Source organism: Gossypium hirsutum, chromosome D10 (genome assembly GCF_007990345.1).
Source record: "Gossypium hirsutum isolate 1008001.06 chromosome D10, Gossypium_hirsutum_v2.1, whole genome shotgun sequence".
Taxonomy (NCBI): domain Eukaryota; kingdom Viridiplantae; phylum Streptophyta; class Magnoliopsida; order Malvales; family Malvaceae; genus Gossypium; species Gossypium hirsutum.
Genome location: NC_053446.1, coordinates 48,360,874 through 48,381,281, shown reverse-complemented (window position 1 = coordinate 48,381,281; position 20,408 = coordinate 48,360,874). Strand labels below are relative to the sequence as shown.

Sequence of the window (20,408 nt, the reverse complement as noted above, 5' to 3'; positions counted from 1 at the left end):
TCACAAATAAACGCATGTAGAAATTATATTTTAAATAAATTAATTACAAAAATTAAAAACTAAAACAATATAGTGAAATGATGGACAAGCGAAAAGTTTAATAATTGTGGCTAAATATTGTAGACAAAGGTGGATGAATTTAAAGGCTTATATCTCCTCATTTTTTAAAACTTTTTTATGTAAGTAATTTGATAATTTTATTATTAAAGCATAATTAAATTATAGTATATGAAGGGAAATAGTTTATGTAATAAATAAATTGATATGAAAAATAAACGAAGTTTTAGTTATAAAAAATTATATTGTCTTAAGTCCAAATCTCATTATCTATATTTTTTTAAATTTTACATAAAAACGTTAAAAGGGTGTTATTTTATAATAATAAAAAATTTAGTAATCTCACAGTTAAATTAAATTCACTAATACCATTTAAATTCTATTTTAAAATATAATTATTTTTAATTTTATAATTTGATAATATTTAACTTATCACATTGAATCAATCAGATATCCAGAATATTCATATAAAAGAATGAATGTGAAAATTGAAGTGAGAAGTGACCTTTGATAAAATTGCAAGCTTTGTGCTCCCACTTGAAACTTCATTCTTATCCTAAATTTCAATTTCTTTTTATTATTTTCTTATAAAAAGGTATGGAACTGAGTAGATCAATATTTTTTAAAAAGATAGATTAAATGAGCAAATAAATTAATATTAAAAAAATATTTATTTAATGTTTGATAAGTAATTGGTGTAAGTAAAGAAGGATATAAGATTGAAAAACACCAGAGTTGAATGTTCTTTGAAATTAAAAATAGGATCATCAGATGAAACAGACAGTTGGGATATATATGGGCACATGGATTTGCTAACTTCCACCATGGTAGTTGGATATTTTTTATTATAAAATAACACTAAATCAATTAAAAAGGTATGAAAAAAAAAATAGGTATCCTATGAATGGAAGAACCTAATCATACATACATACCAATTTTATTAAAATTTGATCAAATAAATATATCATGTCGGTCTTTCAAGACTTGAATGGAAAGATAATGCTCTTCAGCATACTCGAACTTATGTCCTCCTACACCGAGCACAATGCTAATGCTAATCGAGCTAAAACTCAATCGATAAACCGTATATTTTTTTAGTGTTTCACTTAATTGTAAATGATCTATTTATCAAATTTAAAATACTCAAAAATAATTCGTTAACAAATTCTCACTCTTCTGTTTTCTTTTTAATTTTGGTAATTTATTAATAATCTTTAGCAAAACACCAAAACCCATAAAGAATTACCAGATTTTCAATTAAGTTGAAAAAATTAAAAATATTGTACTAAAAACAAACCAAAGTTTAATTTAAATAGCAAAATTGAAGCTTTAGAGATAATAGAATCTTTAAGTTCTTAGACATTATATAAATATTATATAATAATATAAAGAATAAACTATCATCAAATTAATATTTATTATTTTTATAGAAGTATGATTTTTAATAATTTTTAAATTAATTTAATGCTGGTCACTTCGTGACACTAAGTAAAAAAATTGTATTAAAAAGCAAAGATTTTGATCAAGAAAATGAGCCAAAGTTGTTTTTTTCTTTTTTAAAGCTTACAAATACAAATATAGTGGAATCATAATAGAATTATAGACACATGTTTGAGTAATTATAAAGTAAAATCAGATGGATATAAAGTATAAACAGATTAAAAATTAAAATAATTCAGACCAAAGTTGATCTGTTGGACTAAAATTCACATATAACAACACCACATAATAAGAGTCAAAGTTGAATACTCTCTTTGACAACAATTTCGGTCCTTCATTGGCTGAGTTATTTTTATTCTTAATACAATAATGGAAGTTCTTGTATTAGGAGTTAGACTGCATTTATTTTTATTTAGTCAAAAATGGGCAATTAGTCTCTTTATGTTAAATTTCAAGAGCAAACTAGTTCTTTTTATTAAAATTTGCATATATTTTTACTCTTAAAAATTGGCATGGTTGACATAATAATCATATAGTTACACATGGCTCATCATGTATACATCATGTTGACGTACAAATATCAATTTTTAACAGTAGAAATAAATGTAATTTTTAACAGAATGACCAATTTACTTTTACTTCTAACGTACATAAATATTATTTTTTTTAATAAAATGAATAAATTATAATTTAACTTATATTTTTATCTAATAATACTTTTCTGTTGATATTTAATATTATAAGGTGGATAAAAATGAATAAAGGGTATTAATTTTTTTTATTGAATAGACGGTATTTTTTTAAATAATACTTTTAGGACAAATAGATAATTATAAAAAATAATAATTAAATAAATTACGCGGCTGAAAATTTGGCAAAGGGTAAGGTTAACACGTGCCAGACACCCACCACTTTTGTTGTTATCTGCAAACGGAGTTTATATAAGGGAATCAAGCAATGCATAAAGCTCTCAAACTTCAATCCAAAATTACCCAAAGAAATAAGAAACCCTTCTTTTCAATTTATACCGAAATTAGAAAAGCCCTTTTTCATTGTTATTATTATTCCTCTTTTATCCCAAATTTATTTTCGAAATTTTGCTTTACGGCTTTAGATCTGAGAGCAAGAACGGGGTTCTTTTTTGTTCCAAGATTTCTTGGTGTAAATCTTTTTATCTGGGTTCATAAAAGGTTTGATTTTTAGGTATTATTGGTTTTAGTTTGAGTTTTCTGTTGGAAATGGAGGTCTCGGTAATTAGGAGTTCTTCACAGGCAAAGATCTCTAAAACAGAATTAGGATGCAGGGATTTAAGGTTTTGTTTTGGGAAAAGTAATGATAAAAACAAAATATTTTCTCGGAAACCAAACAGTGTTTGCTTTGATAGTCAAATTTCGAGGTTTAGAAAAGCTGGGCTCAGATTTACGTTGAAAGCTGTCCAGTCTGATCCCATTCTTGAATCCAAGTCTCCTGCAACTTCCAAATCTGTAAGTTCCATTTTTTCCCCTTCTTTTTGGTTCCCCCCCCCCCTCAATTTTGTGTATTTTCTGTTCTTTTTATTCTTAAAAATAGGTGATCAGTTTTGTGTTGTTTGTTTTAAATGGATAAAGTTGGAACCTTTTTTAAGCCAAGTTTGGACGATTTGAGCTTTATTTTGGGTAGATCTTAGATAATAAAAATTAGGTGTAATTCCGCTGCAGTCCCTTTATTCTTCAATCTTTTGAAATTTAGTCTCCCTGTTTTTACTTCCAAGGAGTTTAGCCTTCTACTTGTCTGGTTTCTAAATTGGACTTTGATATTTAAATATTAAAATGTAGCATATTCAAATTTAACGGAAATTTATTAAGAGTGCTATCTATTCGATTTTAATTTTCAAAAGCAAACAAGTAGTGGGACTAAATTTATGGAATAGAAGCAGAAGGATTAAATTAAAAATTATATATTTTAAAAGCAAATTGTTTCATGTTTATTCTTTTTGAGAAGTGTGAAGAAATTTAGTATTTCCATATCAATACTTGTAGAGGAATCAAAGTGAATATAGCTATCTATTTATAGTTACTTCGTAGTTTTCTAAGCTGGTTTTAGTGATGAATTAAGGTATTTTTATTTATATTTACATTTGCATTTGATGCTTGAATCTTTGGAATTGATATGCAGTCATTCTTTATTGAAAGCCATGCCTTAAAAACTTTTGTTTTAATGCAGATTCTGGCTGAAAAACATCATAAAATTGAATTGATAAACAACTGTATTTGGTTATGCTGATTGTAGCAAATTCTGGTTTTTCTTTTCAGCTTGATAGGCTAAGATTATTTGTTGGTCTGCCTCTAGATGCGGTTTCCGATGGCAATTCGGTAAACCATGCCCGGGCAATTGGGGCGGGACTGAAAGCTTTGAAACTTTTGGGTGTGGAAGGTGTTGAATTGCCTGTCTGGTGGGGAGTGGTCGAAAATGAGATGGGGAAGTATGACTGGTCAGGCTATCTTGCTGTTGCTGAGATGGTTCAGAAAGCAGGTCTGAAGCTTCACGTATCGCTCTGCTTCCACGCTTCGAGTCAACCGAGAATTCCGCTTCCCAAGTGGGTAACGAAGATTGGCGAATCCCAATCAAGTATCTTCTTTGCGGATCGTTCAGGACAGCATTATCAGCAATGTCTATCACTGGCTGTTGATGATCTTGCAGTTCTTGATGGAAAGACTCCGGTTCAAGTCTACCAGGGCTTTTGCGAGAGCTTTAAGTCCACATTCTCACCTTTCATGGGTTCTACCATCACGGTAAGGGGTTGTCAGTTGAACAACTTGGTTAAATAAGCCATAGATCCTATGTTGGTGTGCTGATGTTAATGGCTTCTGTGTTGTGGTTTTTCAGGGCATCTCAATGGGTCTTGGACCAGATGGTGAACTCCGGTATCCCTCACACCACAAGCCTGCCAAGAGTGGCACGATTACTGGAGTCGGGGAGTTCCAATGTTATGACACAAACATGCTTAACCTTCTTAAGCAATATGCTGAAGCAAATGGAAACCCATTATGGGGTCTAGGTGGTCCACATGATGCCCCTACTTATGATCAGGCACCGAACTCAAATAGTTTCTTCAAGGATCACGGTGGGTCGTGGGAAAGTCCTTATGGTGACTTCTTCCTTTCCTGGTACTCAAGCGAGCTTGTATCTCACGGCAATCGTCTCCTCTCTCTTGTCTCGTCCATTTTTGGTGATACTGAAGTCAATGTTTATGGGAAAGTCCCATTGATGCACTCGTGGTACAAAACCCGGGCACACCCTTCTGAACTGACTGCCGGCTTCTATAACACGGCCTCAAGAAATGGCTATGAAGCAGTTGCAGAGATGTTTGCAAGGAATTCATGCAAAATCATCTTGCCTGGAATGGACCTGTCAGATGAGCACCAGCCACACGATGCTCTCTCTAGCCCCGAATCATTACTTGCACAAATCCGAACAACTTGCAACAAGCACAGGGTTGAGGTTGCCGGGCAGAACCTGGCCTCTGGAGCTCCTGGTGGTTTAGAGCAGATTAAGAAAAATATGTTGGGTGAGAATCCAATAGACTTGTTCACTTATCAGAGGATGGGAGCTCATTTCTTCTCGCCGGAGCATTTTCCTTCATTCACTGAGTTTGTCCGAAGCCTGAGTCAACCTGAATTACATCCAGACGATTTACCCTCGGATGAGGCAGAAGCTACTGAATCTGTACAAACGAGTTCGGATCCAAACATCCACTTGCAGACAGCTTAGCAAGAGGTAAGAGAACATAGTTACGTGTATATTGTATTCTTGTAAGTACTAAATTATTGAATGGGGAGAAGATTGTACTATTGGACTTTCTGTATACATCTAAGCAAATATTTCCTTTTTGCTAAAGGACCTTAGAATAGTTTGGTGTTCATGGGTTTTTGACCCCAATAATTAGGGGTCTCTTTCTAGGGATTTGCTCATGTTTTTCTGGGCCCTTTTCTCGCATATATTGCCTGTAAGAGGTACTTAGAACTTGGAAGTTTTCCAGGATTAATACAAATTAGTTAAATAAACAGTACTCTCTCTCTCTCTCTCTCTCTCTCTCTCTCTCTCTCCTTTTTCTTCTCATGATTTGAGAAAATCCAAAATGATTAGCAATTCCATGCCTTTAATTTCATTGCACCATTCTTTATACATATACCTGCTCCTGGAGAAAAGGGAGAACATGCTAGTACTACTATTGTTATTCCTTTTAATGCTTTTTCGTATATTTTGAAGGGCTTTTTGAGGGTCATACCTTCATAAAGTACATTGGACACAAATATCTAATATGGACATTTCAAGATGGATATTTAAAATATATATATATAAATAAAAAGTGGAGCAATAATGTGGTTGATGATTTGCATGTGTATTATTACTTGATAGGTAGCTTGACACATCAGAGCTCAACATCACAAGTTGGATGCCATTGCTGATGTTTAAGGTATCAGTTTCATTGTTTCGGGGATTAAAATGTCATAATAAAAGCAGTGGGTAGAGCAGATGAAAAGTTATGCTGGGAATGGAAAACGGATTTACTCGTTTTTTCTAAAGTAATTAAATACAATCCCTGTTCATGATCTTACATAATTTTTATTCACAAGCAATTCTAGTCTCAAAGCTGCTGAGGCAGATAGCAAAGGCTTGGAATGCCGAGATCGGATACCGATAATCCATGGTAAATAAATCCTTACCCACTTTCCCAAACTGGAGGATGATCTTCTCATGTTCTGGTCCTGCCGGTTCGTTCTCTGGTGAAGCCACCAACTGAAAGTTTTTCACTGAAGCAATTGTGACTCGTCCATGGAAGTTCAAGCACCAACACTGGAGTTGCTCATGCCACCTTGGAGCCTTATTTATCAACACTAGTCCACCATTCTTTTGATCAGATACAGAATTCTCCATGCTAGCTGATTTCGAAAGAAAGCTAGTTGGGGTTGATTGATATGGGTTCAACTCAGCTTGGGTGGTGGGGTCTAATCCTCCTGGTGCTATTGAAGTTGCTGGGATGGTGTTCATATTACACTGCATTCTCCTTGGGCCCCTAGAAGTCATTAAAATACATTATTGTTGGTATTTATGTTGTTTCGATTCTTCATTTTTCTTAATGCACACGTATTCAGATATGGGTCATACTAGCTTTAGGAACATAGACTTGTATGAAAAAGTGAACAGCAAAGGGATTTAATGCATGAGCTAAACAATAATGATCGATCAATTATTGGCTTGCTTAAGAAATTACCAAAACCTTGCGCAAAATAATGGCAAACTCTTACCTTGAACCTAACAAATTCAATTCATATGAAATGTGAGCCATGGGGTAGTTGCTAGAAGGCGAAACTTGTCTCAAATTTGCTAGCCTAGAGGACCTACTTTTACCCATCTTTGCACCAGCTTGAGGAGACTGTCCATCAAAGACAGTGAACTTGGTCCCTAAAAAATTTGATCTTCCCAAAAGGAAAAGACATAAGATTTGAGAATTGCAAGACAAGGCAAACGGAACAACCGAATCTATACAATTTTGTTGGTTACACATCTCACTGCTCACCTTAATCTCCCAGCATAAGTATTTGTCCCCTTCGAGAAATCCTCGGCCTGTAAAGATATGATATAATCTGTGCAGGTTGGACGTCTACACTTGCGAGCAGCAAGAAGGAACTTCCCGCCATCGGATAGCGCTGCTGTAATGAAATGAAAATTCCCAAAGTGTTACAACTTGAGAAGGAAAATTTATGAAGATACCATTGTCCTTGATCCGATCTAGTGATCGAATGGAATGAATTGCATTCGAAGACATTCATAACTTAGATTGAACAGGCAGAATAACCATAAAAACAATGTAAAAGAAGAAGAAAAACTCACAATTAGTTAAACCAAGGTAAAGGTAATATGTTTGGGTAGATCGGTTTCTCTTTATGAAGCACTGTAGGAGAGAATCCTTTGGACCAGGCTGCAAATTAGATTCGTAAGTTGATGAATTTCGAAATAAATCGATAAATAGAAACACAAACTAAAGCTACATAGCTTCTATATATAACACATAACTTGACACGGTTTCGGGGGCATACACTTAACACTCGCACCTCAATCCGAGTAATATAATTCCATAGCTTTTAACCCAATGTAAAGAGTATAATAGTAGTTGAAGAAAGGAGCTTCCTTGCAGACATGGGGATAGTGGTGGCAGCTAGCTAATGATTAGTGTTAGCTCAACACTAGTTGAAAAAGCTAAAAGTGGTCCCAAAACTTGAACCACTCTTCAAGTGGAAGTCTATCTATTAGGCTATTGCATAAAGGAAACAATGATTAGAGAGAACCATGATGGTCCCAAAACACTTTACTGATAATGTGAACTTGCCTTTGTCTAGTGGTCGAATACATGGTAGACACAAATGGTTCAAAACACATGCTAGATCCATAACCATCTTTGAAGAAGCAAATTTCACCCCCAAATTCACCAAAACTTACATCTCTATAAACAAATGGACAAGATCCTTAGTCAAGTTTCCTAATCTATGGAACTCAAAGGAATATCCATTGGGACCTTCGTATCTCCAAAAATCAGATCAACAGGCACACAATTTTCAATACAAGATTCCCAAGAAGATAAAATCCTCAGAAAACATGGGAAGAGACCACCTTTCCAACCCTTGAATGAAATAAAAATACCCAGAAAATAAGAAACTAGGAACCGAACCTGTTTAACAGAGATGGGGAAAGTCAATTTCCCAGAAAGTTGAGGAAGTTTAACAATCTGTTGAATAATAAACCTCCAACTCCTGCAAACACCAGCACAAGCCACCACATTTTTCCTTTGAGGCCAAATACTTTCGGTTTCTTCAATCATTAAAAGAAGTTCCCATAATAATTCTTGAGGCAGGTTAGCCCAGCAGCAACCACCCTCAGCCTCCACTTCATTGGGAGTTTGCAGTTGGTCTTGAACCACCCGGCGTGACCTTAACCTGGCAATGCACTTTATCGCCATCAATAAGCAATTAACTGAAGATTTTTTCTTTTAGTGGGAATTTGGTTTAGCTGTGTTTATGCATGAAAATTGGTGGGTTTTTTGGAGGAATATATTGAGAAAAGAGATGGAGATTTGGATAGAGAAATGGAAATGGAAATTTCCAACTTTTTCAAGTGTTCACCGTTTTGAGCAAAATTAAAGAAGACTTATTTGGTGTAAACTTTAGACGGTTTTTATGGGGAAAAGTTTGCACCTTTCCCACTTTCACTTTTTCTAATATTAAAAACGTCCTTTTCTCTTCTTTTTTTGTTATTATTTTTTTAAGAAAAGTTATTTATAATAAGTATACTGCATAAATGTAATTATAAATTTATTTTTGTTGGGTAAAGACTAGAGGTGCTCATGGGCCGGGTGACTCGGCCCGGCCTAATGGCTGGTCCAAAATATGGGAGGATTCAGGTAAAAATATAGGCTCGAAATATGGGTTTAGGCAAAAAAATGAGGTCCGTTTAGAAAACGGACCAGGCCTTAGGCACTACTTTTTTGGCCCGGGCCTGGGCCCAACCCGATCCGAATATAATAAATATATATTTTTTATGGGACTGGGCTCGGGCTTAAGAATTTTTTCCCAGGTCGGGCCGGACTCGGGCCTAGGACGCAGAACGAATTTTTTCTGGGCCCGGCCCGACCCATGAGTAAAGAATTAATTATAATCAATATTCATCTATATATTTGCAACCATAATTGTGCTCCCCAAGCCAATTGTATGATTTATTTATAAATATTAAATTAAGTTTTTTTATTGGTTCATAAATCTTAAAATTAAAAATGATTTATTAGGAAAGTTGGTGTAACGTGACCTCTGGAAATGGACCCACATCTCAATAAATCTTATTTTCATCTTTAATTTATCCATTTCCTAACCTTCCTTTTTCATCTTATAATTCTTTTTCTAATTTTTTATGGAATATTCTCGATTTTAAAGATAATATCTGTGAATATTTTCGAAAATCATTTTTTTAAAAAACTCGTATACATCGTTAAAATTTATAAATTTAATTGATGGTTAAAATATGTTGTAAGTTTTTGAAAATTAAGAATTCAGTCTTTTTACTTCTATTTCATGAATTTAATTCCCTACTCTTTATGTTTTAAAGTTTAAAGTTCAACTATTATCACTGTTAAATTTTATTTTTATTAAATTATATAACTAAAAAGTGACTTTATAATTAACTTGAATTTAACAAATAAAATTTAATAGTATTAATAACTGGACCTAAATTTTAAAAAAAATTAAATTCTATGAAATAAACTTTTAAAAAATATAATAACATTGCTGTAAATTTTAACTATTATATCGAATCAACTTGAGATATTATTTTATTAATAAATAATTATAAAATATATTTTTATAGATGTTGAGTAAAGATAAGCCAAATATTGGATATTCCTAGTATTATTATGTAAGTTTAAAATATTAGTGTTTTAAGTCTGCTACGATAGCACTTAATCGTCTGCTAACTTAGCACGAAAATGTCTAGGGTTCTTTCTTTTGTCGACTACGATCTTGTTTACTTTCAAAACAAATCGACTGATTACAAATTAAGAATAAAAAAATGTGATCTTATTTGTCTTTTATAAGTAAGTCGGTGTCAAAAGGCAGTAGACACGTTTAGGACGATGGAAAAAGACATGGTAGATTTACGTCTTGAAGATGAGGAAGAAGAAGTCTTGCAATTTGGGGAGGAGATTATTCCGCAAAAATCAGGCTATGATCTCTGTCTTACAGCGAGCGTGGTTCACTTTCCTGCCTTGAGAAACACCATGACCAATTTGTGGCATCCTTTGGGGGGAATTCAAATATTAAATCAAGGAGAAAAACAATTTTTGTTTCGTTTCTTTCATAACTTTTAAGAACCATCTCATTGCTTTGCACCAATTGAGGGAAGGGGAGGACCTGAATTTAGTTTTTTTGGTTTTTATGGATTTTTGGGTACAAGTGCATAATCTCCCATCAGGGTTTTTCTTAGATAATGTGGCAAGACAGCTTGATAATTTTGTGGGCAAATTCCTGGAATATGATACAAGGCAATTCAATCAAGACTTTAAAAATTTCATGCATATTAGGGTTCAATTACATATCCGAAAACCACTAAGGAGGAGGAAAAAGATTATGCAATCGCAAACAAGTTGTGTTTATGTGAATTTTAGATACGAAAAACTGTCATTATTTTGCTTTCTGTATTGATGTTTAGGGCATGGAGATAGATTTTGTCGAAAAAAAATTAGATATTGGGATGTGAGAAGTAGTAGGTGGGAGGGATCTATTGTTGAAAGCACAACCGAAAAAATTCGATTAATTGACCGAATTCGGTTAATCAGTCAGTTAACCGAATTTTTTTGGTCGGGGGTCGGTTAATTGTTTTTTGATTTTTCGATTAACGGTTAATTCGGTTCGAAACCGGTCGGTTAACCGAATTTTTTCGGTTTAACCAAAAAAATTAATAAATAAAATTATAATATATAAATAGGCCCACTATTCACCTAAACCCAATTCAAACTCAAGTATTCAACCCAACCCAACCCAATCATAAAAATTACAAATAATTTAATAAATAAAAATAAAATTCTAAAACTAAAACTAAAAGTAAAGTCTAAAATTCTAAAAATAATTTAATTATGTAGTGATTCAATTCGTTTAATTCGGGTAATTCGGTTAATTCGAGTAATCCGGTTAATTCGGTTAATTCGGGTAATTCAGTTAATTCGGTTAATTTTTAACCAAAAATAAAAAATATATAATTTTCGGTTAATTCTGTTAACCGACCGATTAACCGAAAAAATTTCAGTTCGGTTAATTCGGTTAATGTTATTTCGGGTCGGTTAACCGAATGAACACCGCTAACCAAGGAGAGCGATGATCACTCTGAGTGTGTGGTTCAGGGAGGATAACAATGGGGGAAATTTTGGGGAATCTAGGGGAAGTCAAAACACTAAACGAAGAGGAAGGTCTATTGGAATCTTTGATCTACGGCGACAATACAATTTTATGGGATCAACTTTAGGGTTCAATTTGGAAGAAAGAGGTCACTTGGATAAAGTGAAGGAAATCGATTTGTTAGGAGGAACGGGAAGCGTAGATATAGAATATGATAGTGAAGAGCTTCCTCTAATGAGTAGCGAAGGGAAGAAAATGCCTAGGCCAGATAAACAAATTTCAGAAAAAACTATAGGATCTTTCATGGTGGAAGTAACTGAGAAACGTGAGGAAATTTAGAAAAAACAAATATCAGCGGCTGCAAATAGGCAAGCCGACTGGACACAATAAAAATCATAAGCTGGAACGTTCGTGGTTTGGGGAATCTATGAACCGATAGGAGGCTTTAGCATATGTTGAGGCAGCACAATCCCCAAATTATCTTCCTGATGGAGACAAAGTTAGATGGCAAGTGAATATAAGGAGTGCAACGGGTTCTATAATAGGATTAATGTGTCAACTTTAGATACAAATGGGGTTTGAGTTTAGGATGGAGGGGAGATTTACTTGTCAACCTAAGAATTTTTTCTATTAATCATATTGATGTTGATGTAGAAGAAAATGGAGATGGAGCAAGGTGGCGAATGATAGGTTTCAACGAGTCCCTAGAAGCTCAAGGTAGGAGTGGAGAATGGGACCTTTTAAGAAGGCTGGGAAGAGAACATGTTACCTCATGGCTGGTTTGTGGGGATTTCAATTAAATTTTTTACTCGTTTGAAAAAAGGGGAGGTTTGCCAAAGGAAGAAAGACGCATAGAGGAATTTAAGGCAACGCTTAATGATTGTGATCTTGAAGATGTAGGATATGTATGACGTTGGTTTACATAAGAAAGAGGCAACCTTCCAGAGACAAATATCAAATAGTGCCTTGATAGACGGGTGGCAAATTTGGAGTGGATTAATTTATTTTGTGAATATACAGTCAGACATTTATCACATTCTTTTTCTAATCACTGTCCTCTCTTGTTTCAAATGAAACTAGAAAAGGTAAAAAGAAAAATATTGAATATTAGATTCGAAGCATGGTGGATTATGGAAGAGTCGTGTGAGGAAAAGGTAAAACGGTTATGGGAACAAGGTAAGGGAAGTGTGATGGAGTGGTTAGCAATGCTAGGGAAAGGATTACAAAGTTAGGCAGTGGGAATAAAAAAAAAAGAAACATCAAGGAGATTGCTTTTGAAATTGGAAGAAATCGATGGGGTGGAAAAAACAGACAAAAATTTAGCAGACTTAATAGACACGAAGGTACAATTAAACCTGGAAGTTGAAAAAGAAGAGAGATATTAGGAGCAAAGGGCTAGGGCAAATTGGTTAAAGATAGGAGATAGGAACACAAAATTTTTCACAACTTCGCAGCCCAAAGAAGAAGAATGAATCGAATTGATGAATTGGAGAATAAATTAGGACAAGCAATGATGGATCAAGAAGAGATGGTCGAGGTGGCAAAGCGATACTTCGAAAATATTTTTTCTTCAAGAGGCATTAGGAGTTTAAAGTATATTCTTTCTGGAATTGAAAATTAAATTACTGCAAATATGAATCAGGGGCTGACTTCTGACTATATTAAGGAATAAGTGGTTCTTGCGTTAAAAAGTATGAGGCCGAAGAAAGCTTCGGGAAGCGATGGTTTCCCGACATTATTTTTTAAAAACTTTTGGCATATTGTATGGCATGAGGTGGGAGGATTCTGACTCGACATTCTAAATAAATGGGGTTCTATTGATGAAGTTAATTTGACAAATATAATTTTGATTCCAAAGGTGGCCCATCCAACCAACCTAAAAAACTTTCATCCTATCAACCAATGCACAATTATCTATAAAATTATTTCGAAAACAGTTGCGAATCAGCTCTAAAAAGTTTTGCACATATGTATTGATGAAGCAAAAAGTGCTTTTGTTCCAAGAAGACTCATTACTGATAGTATTCTTCTTTCGTATGAATTAATGCATGCTCTCAAACAACGAAGGATGAGACCTCAAGGAGGAATATAGCTTAAACTCGATATGAGTAAAGCATATGATAGAGTTGAATATGGTCTTTTTTTTAAAAAAAAACTTTGTTTAAGATGGGCTTTACGGTATCTCTTGTGGATTTAGTTTTGAGATGTATAAGTTTGGTGAGTTGTTTGGTATGCCTAAATGGTAATGTGGGAAAGCGCTTCAAACCTACAATGGGCTTGTGGCAAGGTGATCCCCTAAGCCCCTATTTGTTTCTAATTTGTAGATAAGGTTTATTATCTATAATGAGATTAGCATCCTGAGAAGGTATAATTAAATGTGTGAGAGTTTGTCGTAGAGGACCGATTATTACTCATCTTTTATTTGTAGACGACTGTATCCTCTTTGGAGATGCTACAGTTAGGGGAGCGCAGAATTTAAAAGTCATCCTACATGAATATGAAATTTGTATGGGGCAATATATTAACCTTGAGAAATCAACCATTTTCTTTAGCTCAAATGTTGAGGATCAAAAGAATGAGTAGATTGCTAATATTTTAAAGGTAGGAATGTCACCAAACCCAAAAAAATACTTGGGTTTACCCAATATGGTGGGGAGAGATAAAAAGCGATCTTTTCAAATTTTGAAGGATAGGGTACTTAGTAAAATTAATGGATGAAGTACAATGTACCTCTCGCATGGTGGTAAAGAAGTATTCGTTAAATCAATTTGGCAAGCAATCCCTACTTATTCTATGGCTTGTTTTTTGCTTCCAAAATCTTTCTATGATGAGTTGGAAAAAAAATTGGGACGATTTTGGTGGCAGAAAAAAACATAATAAAAAGGGAATTCATTGGTGTGACTAGAGGAATTGAGCGAATTAAAAAAGGATGGAGGTATGGGTTTTAGATGTTTTATCAAAGTTTAATATAGCGCTCTTAGCCAAATAGGGCTGGAAATTAGTGTATTACTCAGATTCTTTATTAACGAAATATCTAAAAGCAAAGTATTATCCACATTCAAGCTTTATGAACGCACAATTGGGGAACTTACCATCTTATACCTGGAAGAGCATATGGTCCGCAAGGGGACTTCTTGAGAAAGGGGTGTGCTGGCGTGTGGGATTGGGTGCCCAAATTTTGGTTTGGACAGATGCATGGATACCGGGTGTCGTGGACTATGAAGTACAAACATTAGCAAATGATTAGAGTATTCAACAAGTCTTTGATTTAATTAATTAATTAACCAATTGTTGGAAAGAGGATTTGATCAAAAATACCTTCTGTGCTAAAGATGCTGATAGAATTCTTTGTATACCCCTTTTAATGGATCGACAAGGTGACAAGGTGGTATGACGTGGCGAGAAATCAGGGGACTATTTAGTCCAAAGTGGTTACAAAATATTATTACAAAGCGAAAGAACAAATTTACAAATCAATGAGAATAATTACAAACCAATATACAATAAATTATGGTTGCTTAATCTACCCTAAAAAATTAAGATTATGGTATGGAAATCTATACAGAACTATTTACCAACTTTGGTTAATCTATATCAACAGTGGTTGTTGAGCTTAGCAAACTATCCAAAATGCCAAGAAGGGGCAGAAAGTCTGGAGCATGTTTTTAAAGACTACTATGTTGCACTAGAAGTATGGGCAATTCTATATATTGAATGGCCACAAGAGAAAAGTTATGCACTGTTTAAAGACTGGATGTTATTCTTTTTTAACAGTTATCAAAGTAAAAAATGCAAATTAATAGCTTGCACGGTATGGGCAATATGGACATCCAAAAATAAACTTATCCATGAAGGGCAAAAAAAAAAAAAGGGGGAAGACATGAAGCACCTTATTGAAAATTATTTGTTGGAATTTGATGGAATAAAGGAGAAATTACCTATCCAAAGGATAAAAACTGAGCGTTGGAGACCACCGGAGACCTTGCATGTCAAGGTGAACTCTAATGCTGCATATAACCAACAAAATAAGGAGTTGTGTTCTGGAATAGTGATTAGAAATGAAGAAGGGTGAATCCTAAAAGCAAAACTGTACTAGAATAAATACATACCGAATGTTTTCGTAGCAGAAGCCCTTGCTTGTGTGTAGGTAAATCCAATTTGGGGCCGAATCTGGGTTTTTAAGAGTTGAGATAGAAGGTGATGCACTCTCAGCAATCAAGAAACTACAAAATGATTTTGAAGATAGGTTAGAAATTAGTGCCTATATTCACAATGCAAAGCGACTTAAAAGAAATTTCGTTATTTGTAGTTTCAAACATGTTTTAAGAACAAGAAATGTTGTTGCACACACCCTTGATACATAGGGCTTAAATGAAGGAGCGAGCACTTATCTGTGTAACGGGTTCTCTGCAACAATGATAAGGGCTACAATGGAGGACTATCGAGTAAGAGCTAGTTTAACAATGCTTTTGAAAACTGCTTTTAAAAAATGCTGTAAAAAAGTGCTTTTGAGAAATACTTTTAAAAAGTTTGGTTTAAGATTTGAGTGTTTAGCATTGCTATCACAAAGTACTTTTGAGAAATAAAATGTCCATTTTAGACATGTTATTATCAAGTAACAAATATACATTTAAATAATGTTCAAATTAGTCAATATTATTATATTTTAGTAAGAATATAAAAAAATATTATAACTTGTTGTTAATATTTTAATATATGAAATATAAATTTTAAATATTTTTAAGCAATAAATATAAATTATTTAGAAAATTTAATTAGAATATATAAACTATATTTTAAATATTTAAATATAACCATTAAAGATTTGTAATTAGATATTAACATATTTGTATTATTTTAAAAAATATTTTTTTAATTAATGATTTTAACACATTTGTAATTAAGCACCAAGAAAAAAAAGATAGTAGTATGTTATTGGAGGATTGAAAAAGTAATTAAGTACCAAAAGTGTTTTGGGGAGAGGAAAAACTAAAAGTATTAGTTTCTCCTTTTCAGAAGTGCTTTTCAAAAGTGCTTCTGAAAAACAAAAAATTTCAGCAAAAAGTAGCTTGTTTAGCAGAACTTTTCTTCTAAAAATGCTTTTGGAGCCAAAAATGTTTTTTAAGCACTACTAAACAAGCCCTAAGGACATGTATCGGTTAGATACTTTGGTAAGGGTAATATGCTGTGATCGGAACAAGAAGCAAAATCCAGATCTAATCAAGGGATCATCAGTGTTTTATGACTCATAATAAATAGAAGTTGCACCTGAAGGTCTGTAAAATAGAGAAAAGGTATACAAAGGTGGGAAGGCTTTCAGGCTTTGGGAAAAAGGAACTAAACGATGATGTGGTCGAGGAGATTATTAGAGATGCCTCGAAGCATTAGTTTTCTGGAATCGTCGGTCTACTACAGAACATTGGAAATGAAAAAGAAGTGGAAAAGGAACAGTATAGGAACCGACTGATTTGAGAGGCTGACTGCTGCTTTTGTGTTAGGGTTTTTTAAGTTTTGATTTAGGACATGGGATTTTTTTGGGTCGAGTAGGTTTGTTTTTAGGAACTTTGTTTATTTTGTTTGTTTGCTTAAAGTTTTTTAAGAAAAGCAGTTCAACATTTTATTCAAAAGAAAATAAAAGTAATGATAAGCTTAAATGGATAGGCTTAGTTGACCTATAGGGTGTTTTGGTGTGAAAACTAAGGTAATCTATGCTATACTAGCATTTTGGTTAAAAAAATTGTATTAGTAGATGCATTGTTTTCTTATTAGAACTAGTATGTATTAATATTAAGGTGGGTTTGGATGGGTGATTGGGTGTGGTGCAGTGCTGTGCGTTTAGTTTACTTTTTGTCTCATACTATAGTATCATTATAGTATCTAATCTCACCGCCATAGCTATTTTTATACTAACCGCAGGTAAACACACCGCCCATTCAAACTCACCCTAATTAATTTGTTACACCATTTTGAATTTATGGATAATTTTTAAAATATATTTAATATATGTACATAAAATATTTACAAATGTCAAATAAATAATATTAAATAAAATTTAAATATAAAATATTTATGCATCACAATGTTGCGATAAAAAAGGTTTTATTATATAATATCATAATAGTAAAAGGTTAGAAATTTTACATTTTTTATATTGTTCATATACTAATCATGTTTTGGTCGGTGCAATTAGAATTGGGTGGAATAGGTTAGTGCAATTAAATATCTATACTATTATTTAATAATTGAGTTGGCGTTACGAGTTAATTCGCACCAACTCAGTTAGAGAAATTATAGAAATGTCCACCCTTAATTATTTATAATTTGAGAGTATTTTAATCTTTTTATTTTAACAAAAATCAATAAAAAATTGCATATGTTGGGATTAGAATCCACACCAATTGAATTAGTTAAATCTTAAATTTACCATTCAACCAAAATTTTATTTTAATTTGCACAATTTATTTTCTTCGTCTTGTATCTCTATATTTCTATTTAAGCTTTTTATTGAGTTGGTGTCATGAATCAACTGGGCATCAACTCAGTTAGGAAAATTACAAAAATGTCTTTCTATGATTAAATTAAGTTATATTATTCATTGATAAAAAAAATATATTATTCGAGGGTATTTTAGTTTTTTTTATTTTTTAACAAAAATCAATAAAAATATGCATAGATGGGATTTGAACCCATGCCTGAATTAGTAAAACCTTAAATTTATTACTCAACCAAAGTTTATTTTTTAATTTATTTTATACAATTTTATTTTTAACATGCAAAATTTATAGAAAATAAAAATTTGTCCATAATGAGGTTTAAACCAAAGGCATTATGCATATAAAACTTTGATTTTACCATTTGAACTAAAACTATTAGAATTAAGTGACCCGAATCATTATTTAAATAAAATACAGTGGTAAAATAAAATAAAAGTAAAATCTATATAGAACTACACTTTTTTATTTTATTTTATTTTAAAAGAAGGTTTTTTAAACCTTATTAAACTCCATCTATTTGATATTGATTAGAATAAGGTGTTTCAATCTTACTACACTCCTATTAGAATATGGTTTTACAAGCCTATAAATAAACATAGTCTACTCCTCTTGTAATCATTCGAATTCGACATAGTAAATTTTCTTCTCCTTTGCCCATGGTTTTTTTTCCTGAAAGGGTTTCCATGTAAAAATCTGCGTGTTCTTTATTTTTATTTCTCTTTTTTTTTGCGATATATTATCATTATCGACATTATATTTTTTACAAATTAGTTTCCAAGCTTTCGGGTTGTTTATCTCGATCACGGTAATGGTGTCTCTGAAGTATGAAATTTCGCTGTTGGATCGCAACATCAGATTTACGCTGTGGCAGATTAAGATGCAAATAGTTCTTGCGCAGATAGATCTGAAGGATGCCATACTAGGGATAGATAAGATGCCTTCGACATTAACGGATGAAGAGAAGAAGCGTAAGGATCAAAAGGCGTTAATACAGTTACATCTGCATTTGTCTAATGAAATTTTGCAGGATGTAATGAAGGAGAAGACCGCCGCTACATTATGGAAGAGGCTGGAACAAATATGTATGTCGAAAACTCTAACCAATAAGTTGCATATAAAGCAGCGCCTTTATGCTCATCGTTTGGAGGAAGGTGCGTCTATGTACAAACACTTAACAGTGTTTAAAGAAATTCTCTCAAACTTGGAGGCCATGGAGGTTCAATATGATAAGGAAGATCTAGGGTTGATTTTACTTTGTTCGTTGCCCCCGTCTTATTTAACCTTTAGAGACACAATTTTATATAGCCGTGAGTCTCTCACAGTTGATGAGGTTTATGATTCTTTAATCTCATATGATAAGATGAAGCATCTTGTGGTTAAACTCGACTCTCAGGAAAAGGGTCTCATTGTTCGTGGGAGATAAAATTGAAATACTGATGATGATCGTAGAAGGACATAGGAACGCAATCATCGCGGTAAATTTAAAGGTAGATCAAAGTCTTTAAACATAGGTAAAACTTGTAACTTCTATAAGAAAAAAAAGAGCATATTAAATCTGAATACTATAAGCTGCAGAACAAGATCAAAAGGGAGGCTGCAAATTAAAAGGGAAAACGATCAGAAAAATCTGGTGAAGCTGATGTTGTAGAAGACTACAGCGATGGTGAACTTCTAGTCGCTTCTATAAAAAAAATTCTAAAGTGAGCGAGGAGTGGATCATTGATTTGGGCTGCACCTTCAACATGAGTCCCAATCGGGATTGGTTTACAACTTACGAAACAATGTCTGAAGGTGTTTTGATGGGAAATAATGCTTAGTGTAAAATTGTAGGTGTTGGAACGATTAAAGTTAAGATGTTTGACAGAGTTGTCGGAAAACTTAGTGACGTGCGGCATGTTTCAGAATTGAAAAGAAATTTAATTTCGTTGAGTACTCTTGATTCAAAAGGGTACAAATACACAACTGAAAGTGGAGTTTTGAAGATTTTCAAAGGTTCTCTCGTTGTGATGAAAGGGCAGAGAAAAACTGCCAAGTTATATGTTTTCCAGGGTTCTACTTTTATTGGTGATGCAGCTGTCGCTTCTTCTTCCTTATCAAATGATGATATTACTAAAATTTGGCATATGCGCCTAGGGCATATGAGTGAGAATGGCATGGCAAAATTGAGCAAAAGTGGACTTCTTGATGGGTAGGGAATTTGCAAACTAAAGGTCTGTGAGCACTGCACTTTTAGGAAGTAAAAGAAAGTTTGATTCACCAAAGGAATCCATAACACAAAAGAAATATTGAAGCATATTCATTCTGATTTGTAGGGCCCATCCAAAGTGCCTTCGAGAGGTGGAGTTAATTATATGCTAATTTTTATTAATGATTTTTCCAGAAAAGTTTGGGCGTTTTTCCTAAAGCAGAAAAGTGATATGTTTTCCGCATTTAAGTCTTGGAAAACTATGACTGAAAAATAGACTGAAAAATAAATAAAATACCGCCGCATAGACAATGG

General features: G+C 33.3%; 2 protein-coding genes and 1 long non-coding RNA gene across 8 annotated transcripts; 1 reads left to right on the top strand and 2 right to left on the bottom strand.

Annotated features, from left to right (window-relative positions):
* The first annotated feature begins 2,462 nt into the window (after nt 1–2,462).
* Nucleotides 2,463–6,635, top strand: LOC107913643 (inactive beta-amylase 9). 3 transcript variants are annotated; one of them, XR_005919457.1, is made up of 5 exons: nt 2,463–2,981; nt 3,789–4,268; nt 4,363–5,253; nt 5,896–5,953; nt 6,123–6,635. XR_005919457.1 is itself a non-coding variant. In XM_016842292.2 (4 exons), exons 1-3 carry the CDS (start codon nt 2,736–2,738, stop codon nt 5,245–5,247), a joined length of 1,611 nt encoding a protein of 536 aa, XP_016697781.2. In that variant the 5' UTR covers nt 2,463–2,735; the 3' UTR covers nt 5,248–5,253; nt 5,896–6,635. The 3 variants fall into 3 exon arrangements, 1 of the variants encoding a protein (XP_016697781.2); XR_001688592.2 differs by having other exon boundaries at nt 6,114–6,635; XM_016842292.2 differs by having other exon boundaries at nt 5,896–6,635.
* Nucleotides 6,024–8,727, bottom strand: LOC107913644 (tubby-like F-box protein 3). 4 transcript variants are annotated; one of them, XM_016842294.2, is made up of 5 exons: nt 8,207–8,727; nt 7,372–7,459; nt 7,058–7,190; nt 6,786–6,956; nt 6,024–6,553 (listed from the first exon to the last, which is right to left on the bottom strand). In XM_016842294.2, the coding sequence occupies exons 1-5, from the start codon at nt 8,492–8,494 to the stop codon at nt 6,103–6,105; spliced, it is 1,131 nt and encodes a 376-aa protein (XP_016697783.2). In that variant the 5' UTR covers nt 8,495–8,727; the 3' UTR covers nt 6,024–6,102. The 4 variants fall into 4 exon arrangements, with proteins under 4 accessions (XP_016697783.2, XP_016697784.2, XP_040958363.1 ...); XM_016842295.2 differs by having other exon boundaries at nt 7,058–7,187; nt 8,207–8,720; XM_041102429.1 differs by lacking the exon at nt 8,207–8,727 and adding an exon at nt 7,555–8,141 and having other exon boundaries at nt 7,058–7,187.
* Nucleotides 8,728–9,914: 1,187 nt separating this feature from the next.
* On the bottom strand, nt 9,915–15,721 carry LOC121222242 (uncharacterized). Its single transcript, XR_005919456.1, has 5 exons — nt 15,524–15,721; nt 15,353–15,421; nt 14,733–14,828; nt 14,507–14,630; nt 9,915–10,547 (listed from the first exon to the last, which is right to left on the bottom strand). It is a non-coding gene; the product is annotated as an uncharacterized lncRNA (long non-coding RNA).
* Nucleotides 15,722–20,408: the final 4,687 nt, after the last annotated feature.

Coding starts and splice junctions, on each gene's coding strand:
- LOC107913643 (XM_016842292.2), top strand. CDS start 2,736: ATGGAGGTCTCGGTAATTAGGAGTTCTTCACAGGCAAAGATCTCTAAA. Junction 2,982..3,788: donor CTCCTGCAACTTCCAAATCT/GTAAGTTCCATT, acceptor TTTTCTTTTCAG/CTTGATAGGCTAAGATTATT. Junction 4,269..4,362: donor TCATGGGTTCTACCATCACG/GTAAGGGGTTGT, acceptor GTGGTTTTTCAG/GGCATCTCAATGGGTCTTGG.
- LOC107913644 (XM_016842294.2), bottom strand. CDS start 8,494: ATGGCGATAAAGTGCATTGCCAGGTTAAGGTCACGCCGGGTGGTTCAA. Junction 7,460..8,206: donor TCCCCATCTCTGTTAAACAG/GTTCGGTTCCTA, acceptor TCTAATTTGCAG/CCTGGTCCAAAGGATTCTCT. Junction 6,554..6,785: donor TTGAATTTGTTAGGTTCAAG/GTAAGAGTTTGC, acceptor AATGACTTCTAG/GGGCCCAAGGAGAATGCAGT.